The sequence below is a fragment of the Carica papaya genome, chromosome 4 (genome assembly GCF_054855325.1).
Source record: "Carica papaya isolate Zhongbai chromosome 4, ASM5485532v1, whole genome shotgun sequence".
Classification (NCBI taxonomy): Eukaryota; Viridiplantae; Streptophyta; class Magnoliopsida; order Brassicales; family Caricaceae; genus Carica; species Carica papaya.
This window is the reverse complement of record NC_142312.1, coordinates 25,971,259-25,991,912: the sequence shown is the minus strand read 5'-3', so window position 1 is coordinate 25,991,912 and position 20,654 is coordinate 25,971,259. Positions and strand designations below refer to the sequence as shown.

General features: G+C 39.0%; 1 protein-coding gene across 1 annotated transcript; it reads left to right on the top strand.

The window, feature by feature from the left end:
- Positions 1 to 1,789: 1,789 nt before the first annotated feature.
- Positions 1,790 to 8,208, top strand: LOC110812565 (gamma-glutamyl hydrolase 2-like). Its single transcript, XM_022039375.2, has 10 exons — positions 1,790 to 2,476; positions 2,938 to 3,024; positions 4,109 to 4,198; positions 4,404 to 4,498; positions 5,469 to 5,529; positions 5,924 to 6,013; positions 6,125 to 6,187; positions 6,948 to 7,036; positions 7,869 to 7,961; positions 8,054 to 8,208. The coding sequence occupies exons 1-10, from the start codon at positions 2,021 to 2,023 to the stop codon at positions 8,085 to 8,087; spliced, it is 1,158 nt and encodes a 385-aa protein (XP_021895067.1). The 5' UTR covers positions 1,790 to 2,020; the 3' UTR covers positions 8,088 to 8,208.
- Positions 8,209 to 20,654: the final 12,446 nt, after the last annotated feature.

Here is a 20,654-nt window from a genome sequence, read left to right as displayed (position 1 = left end):
ATTTATCATAACACGAAAAATGATGATGGATTCTTACCTTGGATCAATGTCAAAAATGTCGTACTTTTCATTACACCTCCTAGCGATTCCTGAATTTTCTGAATTTTTTATATGAAAATTAAAACCCATCATGTATTCAAAAATATCCCAAAAGGCTAAAATATGCATTTTAAAACTTTTTCTGTAAATTTTAGGATTTTGGCACGACAGTGTCAGCTTCGCCACCCACGGCGGCAGTTCGCCTCAGTCTGGCCATTTTTAGCCGGTTTAGGTTAGTTTTGGCCGGTTTTGCACGTAAACATGCAAAAAACTAAGTTATGTCTCAGTCGGTCAAAAAAGGAAAAAAAAATAAAAACCCTACCAATTGAAGGTCTCTAGGTGCGGTGGCTTCGCCGTTCCCCTTTCATGGCCGAGGTTCTCCTTTGACAAACCTGCACCAGAAAATAACAAAGAACATGATAGTCAAAAAATTGAGAGAAACGAAAAACGGGAAGGGGGTTATCAGAGAGGTTTTCGAGTTATAGCCACGACGGCTTAGTCGAGCTCAACTCATATTTTTCGGTTCATCCGTTACCCTTTTTGCTCTGATATAGGTGTGGGGAGGCTTGAGATTCAATTACGAGTGAAAAGGAGAAAATTTTATCTCATTCGGTGTCATTGGTGGCTCCTGTGCAACGGCAACGGCGTCCCTTCAGTAGCTGGTGTTCCCTTCGGTCACCTGCTTTCTTCTTTTCTGATAAGGGTTATCGGCTAGGGTTTTTGGGGTCGACTGAAGAGATGTTTAAATCTCTTTTCTCTCTGATCCTAGTCGTTCATCTGTGTCGATGTAGAGCGAGGAAAGTCGTATGATTGTTGCTTGTTTAGGCCGATTGCGTGGACAAATCTGGACAGTCTATCGCGATTAATTATATCCGTTCAATTGTGTCTGAAGAGGGAATACATATGGGCTATTCGTGAGATACGATTTGGTCCGTCGGATCACTCAGGCATGCAGATCGCCTGTGTTGCCTCTCGCGTGGAGTCGACGTCAGCGTGTCCTCCTCGCAGCGTGTTTTGACTCATCGTGGCTGCTGACAGGGCCATCCTACGTGTCCATACTTTTTCTTTTTGCGATTTTATTCAATGTTTTCAATTTTTTTTTCAAAAACACCTTCTTTATTTACAATTGTACCTATTTTTTTTTCAAATTTATTTTCAATTTCTCCGTTGATTCTATTTTTCTCAAAAATTTTAAAAAATTAAAATAAAATAAGATATAATTATTTATATATATTTTTATTAATTTAAAAAAATTATCTCGACCTAAATTTTAAGGCTCGGATGTTACATAAATGATATTATATTTGTTCATTTTAGAAGGAATGATGAAATTTCACTTTTCAATAAAATTATAGAAATTTCCTAAAAAATCTTCTCCTAATTCAAATCCCCAGTGAAGACCAAACAACATTTCATTGATTCAATTTATTATTTTCTTGTTTCCTGTTTCAATTTAGATTTTTTGAATTCTGTATTCAATTATAAACAGAAATAAATGTAAATTTTTTAAACAGTCCTATTTCTCTTCAAATGTCAAATCCTCGTAATAAAAGAAACACTTGAAAAAGTCATATTTATCTAGAAGATTCAATATAATTATTATCCTATTAAGCAGATTTAGAAGCAATTAATGTGCTCCTCAATTATTATAATTTATAAATAATTAATATCCTTATATTATAATATTATAGGAAAAAAAAATTAATATATAATAAATAATTAATAAGAATTTTCAATTTTTTTTGGAGCAGGTGGCTCTCTTTCCTCATTCATTCAAAAATAAATCCTCTGAAAAACTGTTTGGTCTGCCAAAACCAGTTGCGTGACTAATCCAAGTTTCGTCTTCTTCTGGTCATCTTTATCGTTCGTACTGTACAGAATTCGAGCTTTTCTTCTCAGCCTTCGTTTACAATGTCAACCCATTTTCTTCATCTTCGTCTCACCAAAAATCCTGACCTCTCTTCATTTCTGAATCGTCAAAATGCACTCCCGTTTGCTTTCTAATTCATCATCTGAGCCTCCCTCCCTCTCCCCCGATATTCCAACCGACACCGTTTCATCCTCTACTTCCTCATCTTCTAAGTTCTCCGATATGTGGAACTACTTGTGGATTCCTTTCTTGATTACTCTTTCCAAGGAGCTCGCCCTAGCGAGAGCTCAGTCCTCGATTTTACTCCCTGGTCAACTAAGTGCGAGTGGCGATGACTCCGTAACTGATTCGTTGAGTTCTCATGTGCCGAGGTGTCCCGTTCCCCCAAAGCTGAATTATCGTCCGGTTATCGGTATCTTGAGTCATCCAGGGGACGGCGCCTCCGGACGCCTCAGGAACGTCACGAGCGCTTCGTACATCGCGGCTTCCTACGTTAAGTTCGTCGAGTCCGCTGGTGCTCGCGTCATTCCGCTCATCTACAACGAGCCACGAGAAGTACTTTTCGAGGTAGCTGAAATAAGCTTCAGTTCTTTTTTTTTTCAGTGAAAACAGGCTGGAAGATCGTTTTCGAGGGACTTAACTTTGTTTAGTGTTCATTTCCCGGGAGGTGATCTCTATGTGGATTCTTTTTCTCCTGAAATTTAGAGGTCTCATCTCCAAGAAACTGTTGGTTGCGGCTGCAGAGCACAAATGAGTTTCGTATTATACTTTGAATTTTTGTTTCGTTATTTTCTGACTAAGGTTTAAAATTAAATAATCACATTATTGGTGTTGCAACTGGTTTATACTCTGCTTCTAATAATCACTCCTCGTATAGCTACCTTTACGGCCTTATTATCTATTCAGTTGATTTTTAAATAAATTAATTGAATTTAATTTTTATAGTTCTATTAATGATAATTCATTTTCCATTTGCTACGTCGGTTGATTGTATGGCACGATGCTTAATCTGTACTGTTGCATTGCAGAAGCTAAAATTGGTCAATGGCGTGCTGTTTACTGGAGGGTGGGCTAAGAGCGGTTTGTATTATGACATTGTTGAGAGAATATTCAAGGTAAACAATGCCACGAATTATTTTATGAGCACTTGATAACCATACAATAAATTTAAGCATTTTCTCACTACTATAACCTGATGCACATGGATAGCCTAGTTTGCCAGCGGCAGCTTGTCTGATCCAAAATTTCCTCAACACTGTCAACTAGCTGGTATGATGCAATCTTTTTTTGTGCAAAGTAAAAGGATTAGTTTGAAACTAACCTGAAAACTCATATGTTCATATTTATGAATGTATGCGACAATTTTGAAATCAAATGGTTAAAATTAAAATTAACTGTTAAGAGAAATTATGTAATAAATTTCTAATTTGATTTTGTTGCATATTGGGTGAGAGGAACCTATAAATGTAAAATGAGTACCATAGTTATCAAAGTGATTTACCATACTTTTATCTCAAACAAAAAAAATTAGAAGATCGAAAATTATATTATGAATCCTTATCTCAAGGAATGCAAGATTCATGTATAAATGTCTTCTTTTGGTGAAGAAATGATAGTTATTTAAAGAAATAAAAACTGGTTACTGGTTGCATTTGGAACCCTTGAATCTGTTATTTGATTGGCGTTGATTTAACAAGATATACAAAAGGGTGGAAAGAATCAATTGGCCGATGAAATTGGTCATAAAAACCCATTTCCAGTCAGGTCCACTTTGCTGGAGGCCAGGGGTGAATTGGTGACGCTATTCAGGTGAGTGGCAAGCTTGTAGGTCTTTGGAAAATGAAAAAACAGAACATGTTTTCTGTTACAAAGCTAACCTAAATTTTCCTTATTCTAGTTACTGACACTGTTTCACTATTGTTTTGGAACTAATTCAAAAACTCTCTTTGTTCTTAGAAACACGTAGTTAAAAATGGCAAAGCTGAAATGGGCTTTTTCTGGTCAGGATATTGGTTTTGACTTTTGCATTTGCCCATAATAATATTTTCAAGTGAAAAAAGAAGTTAATACCAGGAGATTGATTGGCTGGGATTAAGTTATTTTCAGATGCCAATTTCAAGAACATAGATTATCCTTTCTTGGTCACAAATGCATTTTCTCTTTTTGATTACATGAAGCACCTTTTGCTGTTTCTTGCAGAAAGTTTTAAAGAAGAATGATGCTGGTGATCATTTTCCGCTGTATGCCATTTGCTTAGGTTTTGAGCTTCTAACAATGATCATAAGCAAGGTAAGTTGTTGCTCCATTTCGTTAGTTTATCTTTGCTGTTTTCCCTCGCACTTCTTCTGTCTTTCTTCAGTGACAGTTTTCTTGCATTAGTTTTATATACAATGCTGTATTGGATTTAGTTGCAAATTATTTTTGACTCAACAGTTCTCTTACAAAATGGCAGATGTTTGACTTTATAAGTGTCTCATTTTCCCCTTGATAACAGAACCAAAAAATTCTTGAAGGTTTTAGTGCAACAGATATGGCATCCACTCTCCAATTTGTGCAAAGCAGTCATGTTGAAGGAACTGTATTTCAAAGGTACATATTCTTGTGGCCTTTATTAAAAATTATTCTGGATTTAGTTGCATTTGGCGGAGTTTTATAGCATTCAGAATACACATCATGTATGCTCTATCAAGCATGCTTAAATACTTTTGGTTTTTGAATTTGTTACCTGCCATTCAATGTTGTTAAATGCTCCATAATAGGACAAAAAGCCATAATGTCATTGGATTGGTGAATGACTGTATAAATTGACGTAGGAACCATATTCTAAATACCCAGCACGAGGGTAAAAACTCCTCATCACCACCATTTTTTGACCAGCATTTCAGCTTCTCATCAGGATCTCATCAGGAGCTCCAGAAACAAAGTATTTCAACTATTCTCCAACAATGCTCCACTATGACTGGAGTTATAATTAGGAAATCAAGAATATGGAAAGACTAGTGGTCAGAGATTTTTCTTTTTCTTTTTCTTTTCAATCAGAAGTAGTCAGTGAATCCCCCTTCCTTCTCCAAAGTAGAAAAGATGTAGAAGCTTGATCTGATATGAAGCAGGAATAGGCTAAAAGGGAGGCCAAAATCACAAAATTGAATCAATCTAAAAATTTCTTCATGCAACATGGGATTCAGCTCTAGACCTTTTCCTATCTTACACGTACATAATAATTTAAAAAACAGATATTGTGAAAGATTCATGCTGTCTACTCCAACTAATTAGGGGACATACTGTGCTATAAATAATAAATTTGGACTAGTTTATTTTTAGCTCAAGCTTATAGAAAATCATTCACTTGGCTTCAGGCAACCATAAGCATGTAAGCATAATAAGTCACTTTAGAAAGTGACACGTGCTGAAGTTTGATCACTTGCTCGCAACAAGTGCTGAAGTTTGGTTGTGTTACTTTCTTTGATATTCATATGTCCACGTTCATTGTCTGGAACATCTTGCTCTTGGCTGCTGCAATGACATTTTACGTAAGTGGAACTTGCTATTCTCTTTTCAGATTTCCGCCAGGTCTGCGGAGAAAGCTTGAGACAAATTGCCTGGTTATGCAAAATCATCAAGTGAGTTTCTCTTCTTTCTGATTTTTGAGATGTATTGACGTAATTTGACTTATGAGTCTTCTTTTGCTTAGCATTGTGCTCAGTTCTTATACATCAGTTAACATATAAATCTTCTTTTGGTTTTGAAAGAAGCATCTTCTTCTATCTTTGGCCTGATGTCTTTTATGAATATTACTTTCTCTGATTAATGCATTGGTCATGTTTGCGTAATTACCGCAGCTGATTATATAATAGCTCAGCATTCTTAGGCCGCTAATTTTATTTCTTATGAATTTTTACTTTTTCCTTTATTTTCTGTACCGTGTGCATTTATTCTGATTCTTCCTTGATCTTCGTAATTATGCTTAAGTTTCCTAGCACAAGTCTAACTTGATTTGATACTGCCATGAAACAGTATGGAATTTCACCAGAAACACTTAAAGGCAATCGGCATCTAACTAGCTTCTTTAGGTTGCTGACAACAAGTGCAGATAAAAATAATAAGGTGCTGAAACTAACTGTTCCTTAAATTTATATCAATGAACAAGTTAGAATACTTATGCTTCCTTTTAGTTCACTGGTTGGGTACTGATCTTTCGAGAGCTGTCTCCATCAGGTCTATGTCTCCACAGTTCAGGCACATAGCTATCCTGTGACTGCCTTCCAGTGGCATCCTGAGGTACTGTCACCAATTTACTTCATTTTTTCGTTGCATTTAATTTTCACACTATCATCTTAATATTATTTCAGGGTATTCTACAACGATAATAATCCTGCTATATTCAATTGCCAAAAGGGTTAATAGGATTATGCATAGATTTTAGTAAGACCTAAATAAGCACATTGTAATGTGCTAGAAATGAGACATGGGACAATCCAGACCAAGAGTCAGGTTTGAGATTATCAGTGGTCCAAGTTGAGGAAAGAGTGAGGGAGGCAGAATGAAACACTAAGGGGGCTGTATTGTGAGTAGAATGTTTGTAGTCTCATGGCCTGGGCCACAGAGGCATTTGTCTAATTCAAAATATCTCTTCTAGTAACTATTCACAATTAATTACGTGGATAACTTAAAAAAATAAATTTTTTTTCTTCAATTTCAACATATCCACAACTATCTATTATATTCTGTTACAGTGGGAAGCTTCCTCTATTTTAACTAGCCTTGGACAATTTTTAGCCACATTGGTGATCATTTTCTTGTAACAGAGAACCAAGAAACTTAGGTTATTCAAAATTCTCCTATATTCAGAATATGAGACTTTTAAGTTTGTTTTCAATATAAAAAGTAAAAATCTGAGAAGGTATAGTGAACTTGAGTATTCAAAATAAAATTGTCACAATCTACAAGTACTGGGGTGTACATGGGGGCCTCAATTTCATAATTTAAATGTTTGCATTAAATTTGATGATGCATTGATTATAAACCATCCTACACGCAGAAAAATGCTTTTGAATGGGGTGTATCAGCGATTCCACACTCAGAAGAGGCTATTCAAGTGACTCAACATGTTGCAAATTATTTTATCAGGTTAGTACTCATTAAGAAGGAGAGTATTCACATTGCCTTCTTTATATTTGGTTCAGGATATTCTGCTGATACAATAGATTTCAACATCTCAACTGGCAATTTTGCATGGACCAAGCAGTACTTGCTTCGATGTTACCTAGTCGTTAGTGTCTGAACTAGGATATGATAAAAATGATTACTTTTAAGGTAAAATTAAAATGGCAAAGAAAATTGTTTGTTTGCGGATGAGGATATATTAGTAGTTTGTCCAAATTGTCTTGTGGCCATATAAATCACTAAATCAGAGAGAATCTTAGACAAAGTAATCTCTTGCATTCTTCCTCTCCAAAATCTTGTCATTGACAATTATTTTACCCATGCCAGTAACTTAGTAGCTCCTACAGATAGAAGAACACCATCATCTGGATGCCCATACAATGTGTTAAAGCTCCTAAGATCGATGAAAGCCTCTAGTGAGATCATTATATAGGGATTTTGATTTCCCAGCTTTCTAAGAGGATCTTTATATATACAGACCTCCCAAATCTAAGAAAATTAGATCAAGCAGGAACCCAGCATGTGAACTCATCAGAAACCTTGTAGCAGTTACAAGTTTTAAGTCCTATTAATACCCAGTATTAAATTAAATAATCGGACTTCCAAAAAAAAATTAGCACCTTATATAAATTATATGGTTAAATTCTATATATTAAATAACTAAATTTAGAGATTGACTGAGAACAAATAGACTTGAATCAAAGACGATATAAATAGTAATGATTCTCGTATAGAAGCAATCCTCATTTTACTAATCAAAATTATTACTCATTTGTAATCTCAAACTGCTGTGCAGTGAAGCTAGGAAGTCATTAAACAGACCGCCAATCCAAAAAGTGCTTGACAACCTCATTTACAACCATAGTCCCACATATTGTGGGAAGGCTGGGTAAGATTTTGTTTTATTTTTCTTGAGAGCTAAACCTATCTGGATATGCAACTGAATTTACTGGCTTGATGATCTTGTCTTCTTGACTGCAGAAGGGGATTTGACGAGGTTTACATATTTACATGACTCCTATACTCCCATCTCCCATTGATGATGTGTACATACATAACTAGTGATATAACAGCTTTCAAGATGTGAAAACTGTTGTTCCAATAAAAGAAAATAAAATTTTGATGATTGAACCTAATTAGTTTCTGTTTCCTTTGACTTGTGGCCGCTCTTTTTTGTTAAATTATAAGGAAGAACGTGAAGTTTTGATATAATTACAATTATAATTATATTCATATTTTTTTAGAAAACAATAAATCAAGTTTATTAATCAGGTTATTTTTTTTAGAGATGTTGAATAATAATTAGATGTTATAAGCTGAAATATATAATTGCGAAATATAAAAAGTGATAAAATAGTAATAATTTTGGTTAAAAATATAAAAAAGAGTTTCAGTTTATATGATAAAACCGTTGAGTGTTAGCGAAACTGAAAATATGAAACTAAATGTATTGTATAAATGAATACTTAAAAATTTTTAAATACAAAATTATAAAAATTAGAAAAATTTACGTTTTATCTCAATAAATTAGTGGAGAAGTCCTAACGTTTTTTTTTTGTTGGACTTAAAAAATTAAGGAAAATTGGATTGTCTAGAATGGTGATGGATAAAAATGATTATTTTGCCTTTTGACAAAATAAAATATATTATATCAATTGATTTATTATTAATTGATACATGTGGAAAATATAAATTATTTTTTTTCAATTAAATTATCAATGATTCTTTTAACGCAATTAATAAAGTATATATACATTTTAATAGTTGTAACGACCCCGAAGATTAAAAGGAAATGTATATATAAAAATTCTAATTGCGGAAGCGAAATAAAATAATAAGATTAAAATCTCTTACACAATAACCAAAACGTATTAAACGTATAAAAGAATAAGCTAACTAAAGTAAATACTAGAAATAAATATTATAAGGAAAAATATAAAATCTTTAGGCATCTACTCGCCGTCTTCTTGCGGAACGAGCTCGGGAATCAAGTCCTCATGATCTGAAATGGTTAAATAAGAAATGAGCTACACTAACCCAATAAAGATGTCACACTATCTCACTGTCACATAAGTAAAGGTTGGTAGAAAACAAAAACGACCAATGGAGCATAATTTATAACAAATTCATTTATCAATAATAAAACCCTTTACTGTCCACTTATCTCGGTGAGATTCATGAAAACAACTTATAAAAATAATAACATTATAATATCATGAAATCATACGAACTCTGTAACATAACACATATCATACTTTTAATATTTCAATCATTAGGCAACAAATTTTCTCTTTTACTAGCCTACCAGTATCCATGGGGATTCATAGGAGTCTCTGCTACACGTAAACCATTCACCTTAATAACTTAACTCCAGGGTCGTCCCCATACTCCGTCCGGTATAGGCGCCAAAACCATAACCCTCAATACCCCGTCCGGTATAAGGGTGAAGCGGGCCGTCCCCATACCTCGTTCGGTATGAGCGCCAAAATATTTAAAGTCTCCATATCTCGTCCGGTATGAGAGACAACGTTTCCAGTAGGGTTCCCTATAGACCCGGTCCGTCCACCATCTCTCAGGATATCTAGTGAAGCTGTCGACTTATCCATTTATCAATTCACATACCTTTTATATTATTTTCTTAGTTTTCTGTTTCTCACATAATCATGAATATTTAAACCAGTAACGAGCATCCAACAATGCAGGCATATCATCGGATTCACAAAATCAAGCAATAGTTAAGTAAACAGTGATTCATGCATTAAAAACCATAAAATAAATAGATCAGACACCATAATGCCTTTAAAACTGTAAAATAACTAAAACAGCAACTGACCGAAAATATATCAGATTCGGGCTCCATTAGCAATCTTAATTAATTATACATATCAATTAATTCATAAAATACCGTTTTATCATTTATTAAGCTTTAATGTCGTGATAGAAAATAGAGTGAGTGATCCTTACTTGATTCGAAGTCTAAAATTGATTTTTTACTGTGCCTACGGGCAGTCCCTAGATTCTCTAAATTTTTCTCCGGGAACTGAAACACACTTCTGGTACCTGCATATGTCCCTAAAAAATTTCAAATCAGACACAGGGCCTCCTCGGCCAATTTTAGAATTCCGGCACGGCGGCGGCGGCGACGATCCACCTCTAGTTGGCTGTTTTCTGTCGTTTTCGACTGAATTCAGCCAAACTAGCACCAGTTCCTGCGAGGAAACACATGTAGGGCCCTCGGTGGGCAAAAAAACAAAATAGAATACTGAGACTTACCGGCGGCTCCTCCGATGCGAGTCGCGATTTGGCGTTTTGCTCCTATCAACTTGTAGAGGAAAGGACGGTGGTCACAGTGGTGTAAAAATTATATCGAACAGGAATCGGGAAGGGCCTCATCGAAGGCAAAAACTGAGAAAACCCATGGCGGCGCTGCTAGGCTTCGGCGGCGTTTTGTAGCCAATTGATCGATGGTTTGGCTCCCATTTGGCCACAGGTGGGTTTAACATCGAAATCCGAGCCAAGGGGAGAAATTTTACCTCGTTTGGCGGCCGGAAAGTGCTCTGGTGCGGCGGCGGGTGGCGGCGGTTGGTTCCCCTAGCGGCTGGGTTGTCTTCTCCGGCGAGGGCTCTGGCGGCTAGGGTTTGGGGTTAGGTGTGGATGAGATTATTTATAATCTTCCCCTTTTAATCTGAGCCGTCTATCATGATTTAATCTGGACCGTCCGTGCGTGATTCAATCTGGGCCGTCCGCACACGTGAAATCTGGGCCGTCCGCACGCACTTTTGATCTGGACCGTCGGTGTGCGCGGGAACGGATCTTAACCGTTTGATCGCGCGCACGTGGATCGCCCACGTGGCTCCCTTCTGCGTCAACGTCTCTGCCACGCGGCACGTTCTGGTTGGACGGGGCTACTGACCGGGCAGCTGACGTGGCACAATTTTTTTAAATTGTGTTTTGACCTCCGGTTTTCAAATTTTCTTTCAAAAATACCCACAGAACCCAAATTTTCACCCATTTTTTCACAAAATTATTTTCAATTAAATCTCTAAAATAATTTTATCCCTTTATTATTATTATTACTTTTTTTATTTCCATTTAATTAAATTAAACTAAATTTAAAACCATATAATTATTACATAATAAATCAATTATAAAAAATAAAATAAAATAAAATAAAAATAATTCCAATAATAATAATAATAAAAGATGAGGAGAGGAAGACCTCCACTAAACCGAGCAGCCCGGGATGATTCGTTTTGGGAAGATGTGAACAGAATATTTGAAATGCTAGAAAGGATCATTGCTGCCCAGCAAGGCCGAGAGGAGAGAAGGGAGTTACTCGACCCTCCCCCACTACCACAGGTTGAGCCACCGCTACAGCGAGCAGATCCCGAGCCACCCCGGCACAAGCCTGCTCCTCCACAGTACCACCCAGCACCACCGCCGCAGTATAATCCGGTGCCCCAGCCACAGTACTATCTGGCACCGCCACAGTACAATCTAGTGCCTCTATTCTATCAACAAGTGCCACCACAGGGCCCTCCAGTCTATCCTCAGCCCGGCCCAGTCCCTCTTACACGGGACCCAGCTCATTCCCTGATTGACCCGGGCTACTTAGAGAGGTACAGGAGACTGAACCCTTCCACTTTTGCATAGGAGTCCTCTTTCGAAGATGCCCAGTACTGGTTGGCGGAGACAGAGAAGGCTTTCAAAATCTTAGGAGTGGTTCCCGAGCAGAGAGTTACCCTTGCTTCCTACATGCTGGTGGGGGAAGTAGGTCATTGGTGGGATCTCAAGCAGACCACCCTGTCTACACCAGTCACTTGGGAGCAGTTCTTAGCAGCCTTTCATGCGGAGTACCTCCCCGAGCACATCCGACATCTAAAGGAAATGGAGTTTGTCCAGCTGGTCCACGGAAACATAATGGTATAAGAATATACTCGTAAGTTCCTAGAGCTAGGTCGATACTCCCCTGAGACATTGATAGATGAGGGTAGGAAGGCTAGGAGGTTCCAGTGGGGCCTCTGCCCAGAGATTAAGCAGCACTTATTGGTACTAGAACTTAAGACATATTCAGCTGTTCTAGCAAATGCGCAAATCGTGGAGTGGAGTTTCAACACCCTTCCTCAGTCAGCATGGAGTCACAGACCCTCAGCTCCACCCCGCAGACCAGCACCTACTGCACCTGTCCAACAAAATAAGAGGCCCAGACCGGTGATCCAGGCTCCCCCTCAGACTCTAGGGGCAGCACGTGGCAAGATCTATCAGCACTGCGACAGGGATCACGGGGACCGACCATGCTATCGCCTCAACAACACCTGTCGCATATGTGGTAGTGCCCTGCACTATGCGAGAGAGTGCCCGAGGAACCAGAACCAAGGAAGACCTCCTATTCAGGTTAAGGTTTACAACCTCACACAGCAGGATGCCGATGCCGACCCAGACGTGGTACAGAGTATATACACTATTTGTAACTATATTGCTAATGTTTTATTTGACACTGGTGCATCGCATTCATTTGTTTCACATATTTTTGCATCCAAACTTAATGTATCACTTGATAAACTTGATTTAAAGTTATTTGTGTTTACTGCTGGGGGTGAAACACTATTAGGGGAAGTTGTCTACAAGGCTTGTGCCGTGGAGATAGCAAATAAAAAACTGAATGTAGACCTAATAGGGTTAGACACGGGGGATTTTGATATAATTTTAGGGATGGATTGGTTAGCGGCGTATCACACTACCATAGATTGCTTAAACAAGAAGGTTGTATTTAATCCTCCTAATGAGGAGCAATCTACAAATTAATAAAATCATTTGATACTTATTCCTTGATGGCAAGTTTCCTTAATTTTCAGGTACTTTAACCTTGCTATTTTCTATAACTAGGCAAGTCTAAGAAGGAAATTTGTATATAAGAGATTTCGGTAGTCCGAGACTTTCTAGATTATTTTCCGAACGAACTACCTGGACTGCCAGTAAACAAAGAAGTTGAATTCATTATAGACCTACAACCAGGCACCCAGCCCATTTCGGTTGCTCCTTACCGCATGAGCCGCATTGAGATAGAAGAGCTGAGGAAACAGATAACTGAATTGCAAGACATTAGTTTTATTAGACACAATGTGTCTCCTTGGGGTACTGGAGTCACTTTTGTCAGGAAGGGAGATGGAAAGTTGAGACTGTGTATTAATTACAGAGGATTGAACAAGGTCACAATCAAGAACAAATATCCCCTTCACATAATTGATGACCTCTTTGATCAGCTGCAGTGTGCGCAGTTCTTCTCCAAAATAGACATGCGATCAGGTTACCATCAGGTGAAAATAAGAACAGAAGACATCCCCTAAAACGGACTTTCGAACCAGGTACGGACACTATAAGTTCCTGGTCTTGCTATTTGGGTTAACCAATACCCCGGCCATGTTTATGGATATGATGAATAGGGTCTTCAGAGAATTCTTAGATCAATTTGTTATCGTGTTCATCGATGACATCTTAGTCTACTCAAAAAGCAGAGAAGAATATGCTCACCATCTAGCCCATGTTTTGAGGTCCTCAGAAAAAAGACGTTATATGCAAAGTTGAGTAAGTGTAGATTCTGACTTGAGCAGACCGCCTTCCTAGGATACATTATATCGAAGGAAGGAGTATCAATGAATCCCGAAAAGGTTGAAGCGGTACTTGGCTGGGAGAAGTTGACATTAGTTAAGGAAATCTATAGCCTCCTAGGAATGACAGGTTATTACCGCAGGTTCGTCGAAGTATTCTCTAGTCTAGCAGCTCTCCTAACCTGACTCACAAAGAAGAATGCCAAGTTTGAGTGGAATGAGGATTGTGAGAGAAATTTTTTCAGAATTAAAGGAGCGGGTGACCATTGCACCCGTACTGGCTTTACCGAGTGGATCGAGGGGATATACAGTTTATAGTGATACCTCCTATCTAGGCGTGGGTTATGTCCTAATGCAGCATGGGAAGGTCATAGCCTATAAGTCCAGATAGTTAAAGAATCATGACAAGAATTATCCCACCCATGACTTGGAACTTGTCGCAATCATACATGCCTTGAAAACCTGGCGCCATTATTTATACGGAGAGACCTTTCAAATGTATACCGATCATAAGAGTTTAAAATACATATCCACTCAAAATGATCTCAATATGCGTCAGAGAAGGTGGATGGAACTCCTTAAAGACTATGATTGTGATATCTTGTACTATCCGGGTAAGGGTAACATGGTGGCAGATGCTCTCAGTAGGAAAAATGTAGGTGTCTTAGCCCATTTGATGGTTTCAGAACATAGGCAAATTGGGGACACACAACTGGTTCGACTTCAAGACCTGAAGAGAGTCGCATATTTGGGCTGTCTAACCGTCCAGCCCGAGTTAATACAAAGAATAAGGGAAGCCCAGTCAGTCGACCCCGCCCTAGTAGCCCGCAAGATTGATGCAGAACAGGGAGTGAGCTCAGAATTCTGAGTCTCTGCCGATGGGTTACTCCAGTTCCAGGACAGGGTGTGTGTCCCAGATGACAGTGAGTTAAAGAGAGACATCATGATAGAGTTCCATAGCTCGAAGTTTTCCATGCATCCTGGAATCACCAAAATGTACCAAAGCATGCGACCCGAGTTTTGGTGGAATGGGATGAAGAGGGACATAGCTAACTTTGTATTTAAATGCTTTGTATGTCAGCAGGTCAAAACAGAGTATCAATGCCCAGGCGGGTTACTTCAGCCTTTACTGATCCTGGAGTAGAAGTGGGAACATACCACCATGGACTTTGTAACGGGATTATCCAAGGCACGTTCAGGACATGACGCCATCTGGGTAATTGTTGACCGACTTACCAAGTCTTCCTACTTCCTAGCCATCAGGATGATCGATCCCTTGGAAAAGTTGGTAAGAATGTATATCCGAAAAATAGTCAGATTGCATGGAGTTCTAGTGACAGTGGTATCCGACAGGGACCCTAGGTTCACTTCTCGGTTTTAGAGTGGCTTTCAGCAGGCCATGGGAACAAAAATGTCTCTCAGTACTGCCTTCCATCCTCAAACTGATGGACAATCAGAAGGGACAGTCCGTACACTTGAGGATATGCTCCGAGCTTGTGTTATTAACTTTGGGGGCCATTGGGACGATCATCTACCCCTGATAGAATTTTCCTACAACAACACCTACCAAGCGAGCATTGGCATGGCTCCGTAGAAGGCGTTATATGGGCGCCCATGCAGATCGCCGATTTGTTGGGAAGAAGTGGGCGATAAAAAATTACTCGGCCCGGAGTTGGTGGAGGAGACCACGTCTAAAATAGTTAAAATTAGAAAAAACATTCAGACGGCTCAGAGCTGGCAGAAGAGTTATGCGAACACATGGAAGAGAGATTTAGCGTTTGAGAAAGGCGACTGGGTGTTCCTTAAGGTCACTCCTTTCAAAGAAATTAGTAGGTTCGGCAGGAGGGGAAAACTAAACCCTTGATTTATTGGACCATTTGAAGTCTTAGACAGAATTGGTACTGCCGCCTACAGATTAGCACTGCCTCCAGAGCCCTTCAAGGTCTACAATGTGTTCCACGTGTCCATGCTACGTAAGTACAACCCGGACCCCTCTTATGTTTTGGCTCATGAACCGCTTCCACTCCGAGAGGACTTATCTTATGAGGAAGTACCAGTTGCTATCACGGATCAAAAGAGTAGAATACTCTGCAACCAAGAAATATCATTTGTAAAGGTCGTGTGGCAGAACCACACGCCAAGGGAGGCTACTTGGGAGCTAGAATAAGACTTTAGAGCCCAATATCCCCATTTGTTCGACCAGGAGTAAGAGACAAATTTGGGAGACCAAATTTCTTTAAGGGGGGAGAGTTGTAACACCCTAATTCTTTTATTATTATTATTATTATTGGAATTATTTTTATTTTATTTTATTTTAATTCTTATAATTGATTTATTATGTAATAATTATATAGTTTTAAGTTTAGTTTAATTTAATTAAATGGAAATAAACAAATAATAATAATAATAAAGGGATAAAATTATTTTAGGGATTTAATTGAAAATAATTTTGTGAAAATGAGTGAAAATTTGGGTTTTGTGGGTATTTTTGAAAGAAAATTTGAAAACCGGAGGTCAAAACGTAATTTAAAAAAATTGCACCACGTCAGCTGCCCGGTCAGCAGCCCCGTCTAACTAAAACGTGCCGCGTCGCAGAGACGTTGACACGGAAGGGAGCCACGTGGGTGATCTGCGTGCGCGTGATCAAACGGCTGAGATCCGTTCCCGCGCGCACGGACGGTCCAGATAAAAAGCGCATGCGGACGGCCCAGATTTCACATATGCGGACGGCTCAGATTGAATCATGCACGGACGGCCCAGATCGCATTGCGATGGACGATCCATATTCATTTCTAATTTAATAGCGATCGAACGGCCCAGGTTAAATCATGATGGACGGCTCAGATTAAAAGGGAAATGTTATAAATAATCTCATCCACACCTAACCCCAAACCTTAGCCGTCAGAGCCCTCGCCGGAGAAGACAACCCAGCCGCCAGGGGAACTGACCGCCGCCACCCGCCACCGCACCAGAGCACTTTTCAGCCGCCAAACGAGGTAAAATTTCTCCCTTTGGCTCGGATTTCGATGCTAAACCCACCTGTGGCCAAATCGGAGCCAAACCATCGGTCAATTGGCTAGAAAATGCCGCCGAAGCCCAGCAGCGCCGCCGCGAGTTTTTTCAATTTTTACCTCCGATGAGGTCCTTCCCGATTCCCGTTCGATCTAATTTTTACACCACTGTGACCACCGTCCTTTCCTCTACAAGTTGACCGAAGCAAAACACCAAATAGCGACTCGCGTCGGAGGAGCCGCCGCACCCGAGAGCTCCGCCGCCGGTAAGTCTCAGTTTTCTATTTTTTTTTGCCCACCGAGGGCCCTACATGTGTTTCCTCGCAGGAACTGGTGCTAGTTTGGTTGAATTCGGCCGAAAATAGCCAACCAGAGGCGGATCGCCGCCGTCACCGTCGCCGGAGCACGGCGGAGCCGCTGTGCCAGAATTCTAAAATTGGCCGAGGAGGCCTTAGGTCTGATTTGAAATTTTTTTAGGACATGTGTAGGTACCGGAAGTGTGTTTCAGTTCCCGGAGAAAAATTTAGAGAATCTAGGGACTGTCTGTAGGCACAGTAAAAAACTGATTTTAGACTTCGAATCAAGTAAGGATCACTTATCCTATTTCCTATTACGACATTAAAGTTTAATAAATGATAAAATAGTATTTTATGAATTAATTGATATGTATAATTAATTAAGATTGCTAATGGAGCCCGAATCTGATATATTTTCGGTCAGTTGTTGTTTTAGTTATTTTACAGTTTTAAAGGCATTATGGTGTCTGATCTATTTATTTTATGGTTTTGAATGCATGAATCACTGTTTGCTTCACTACTGCTTGATTTTGTGAATCCGATGATATGCCTATATTGTTGGATGCTCGTTACTGGTTTAAATATTCATGATTATGTGAGAAACAGAAAACTAAGAAAAGAATATAAAAAGTATGTGAATTGATAAATGGATAAGTCGACAGCTTCACTAGATATCTTGGGAGATGGTGGACGGACCGAGTCCATAGGGAACCCTACCGAGAACGTTGTCTATCATACCGAACAGGGTATGGAGACTTTAAATGTTTTGGCGCTCATACCGGACGAAGTATGGGGACAACCCGCTTCACCCTCATACCGGACGGGGTATTGAGTTTTATGGTTTTGGTGCCCATACCAGACGGGGTATGGGGACGGCCCTGGAGTTAAGTTATTAAGGTGAATGGTTCACGTGTAGCGAGGACTCCTATGGATCCCCATGGATACTGGTAGGCTGGTAAAAAATGAAATTTATTGCCTGATGATTGAAATATTAAAAGTATGACATATGTTATGTTACAAAGTACGTATGATTTCATGATATTATAATATTATTATTTTCATTAGTTATTTTCATGAATCTCACCGAAGTAAGTAGACAGTAAATGGTTTTATTATTGATAAATGAATTTGTTATAAATTATACTTCATTTGTCATTTTTTTTTCTACCAACCTTTACTTCTGGGACAGTGACATAGTGTGACATATTTACTGGGTTAGTGTAGCTCATTCCTTACTTAACCATTTCAGATCAGAAGGACTTAGTTCCTGAGCCCATTCCGAAGGAAGACGGTGAGTAGATGCCTAAAGATTTTATAGTTTTTCTTATAATATTCATTTCTAGTATCTGCTTTAGTTAACTTATTCTTTCATACGTTTAATATGTTTTGGTTATTGTGTAAGAGATATTAATCATAATATTTTATTTCACTTCCGCACTTAGAATTTTTATATATACGTTTTCTTTTGATTTTCGGAGTCATTACAATACTAGCCTAAATGGTATGAGGAAACTAATTTATTGTGATATCTATTAATTTATAATGGAGGGTTTAAGTTATATTTTATTTTTCTATTTTTATTTAAAAATTATTTTAATATTAATATATATTATTTAATTAATAAAATATATAAAAATTGATAATTAACATGTGTTAGTTTTTTCTTTTAAATAATTTATATTTATTAATATACAATAATTATTTATTTATTTTTATAAACTAAAAATAATTTTAATAAACTTAAATTCATATGTTAATATTAATAATATTTATTTATTTACTTTACATAATAATTTACCATAATAATATTTGATAATTATTTTGTAACGCCCAAATAATTTTAAATTATTATTATTATTATTATTATTAATTTTGTTTATTTTAATTTAATTTAATATAATAATAAAAATAATAATAATTGTAAAATTAGGTGAAAATATAATTTGGATTTAATTGAAATTGATTTTGGGAAAAAGGGGTGAAAATTAGGATTCTGAGGGTATTTTTGAAAAGAAAATCGAAAACCGGGGGTCAAAACGCAATTTAGAAAAATTGTGCCCCGTCAGCGCCACGTCAGCAGCTCAGTCAGTAGCCCTGGCCAACCAGGACCTGCCGCGTGGCAAGACCACATCGACCGGGGAACGAGCCACGTGAGCGATCCGCGTGCGCGCGATCGGACGGCCCAGATGCGTCCCCGCGCGCACGGACGGCCCAGATGCAATCGCACGGACGGCCCAGATGCACGTGCACGGACGGTCCAGATTCAATCAAGAACGAACGGTCCAGATTTAACCAAAATGGACGGCTGTGATCAAAAGGCAAAAGGGTATAAATAAAAGCCCCACACCTGACCACAAAAACCCTAGCCGCCTGCCCTCGCCAGAGAAGACGAACCAGACGCCGAAGGAACCGGCCGTCGCCACCCGCCGCCGCACCGGGGAGTTTTTCGACCGCCGATCGAGGTAAATTTCATACCCCGACTCGTTTTTCCACGCTGAGTTCCCATGTGGCCAAATCGGAGCCAGAATCCCGGCTAAACGGCCGAAACCCAGCGGCGCCGCCGCGCCTCTCCTCAGTTTTTGCCTCCGATGAGGCCATTCCCGGCCTCCATTTGATACAATTTTTATATCACCGTGATCACCATTCTTTTCTCTACAGGTTGATTGGAGCTAAATCACCAAAACACGAACCTCGCCGGAGAGCCGTCGCACCCGAGAGCACCGCCGTCGGAAAGCTTCAGTTTTTCGTAATTTTTTGGCCCCCCGAGGGCCCTAGGGTTGTTTTATCATAATGACCGATGCAAATGTGGCCGAATTCGATTGGAAACGGCAAAAAACGGCCAATCCAAGGCGAATTGCCGCCGTTGGAGCACGGCGGAGCCACCGTGCCGGAATTGCGATATTGGCCGAAAAGGGCCCTGGGTCTAATTTGGGATTTTTTGGGACACGTGCAGGTACCAGTAGTGCGTTTCAGTTCCCCGGGAAAAATTCAGGAAAAATTAGGGACATCCTGCAGGCGCACTGTGGAGCCGTGTTCAGACCCCGAAACAAGTAAGGACCCCTCACCCTATTTTCTATCACGGTATTAAAGTTCAATAAATAATAAAACGGTGTTTCATGAATCAGTAGATGTGTGAAATTGTTTAAGGTCGCTAATAGAGCCCGAGTCTGGTGTATTTGTTGGTCAGTTGTTGTTTGTTCTATTTTATAGTTTTAAATGCAGTATGATGTCTGATGTTCTCATTTCATAGTTTCGTGTGCATAAATCACTGTTTTATTGATTACGGGTTGAATGACTGAGAATCCGATGTTGTATGTTGGTTTATTTGGCATGAATTACTGGTTGCTTGTCTGTGTGTGATTTGATGATGCTGACTGAGGAAAAGGGGAATGAAAGGTTATGTAAATTGATAATTGTATAATATGGTCAGCCTGACTAGATATCCTGGGAGATGGTGGATGGACCGGGTCCGTAGGGAACCCTACCGGGATTGTGGTCTCTCATACCGGACGGGGTATGGAGACCTTATGTATTTTGGCACCCATACCGGACGGGGTATGGGGACGGCCCGTTTCACCCTCATACCGGACGGGATATTGAAGTTTATAGTTTTGGCGCCCATACCAGACGGGGTATGGGGACGGCCTTGGAATCTGATTACAAGTGT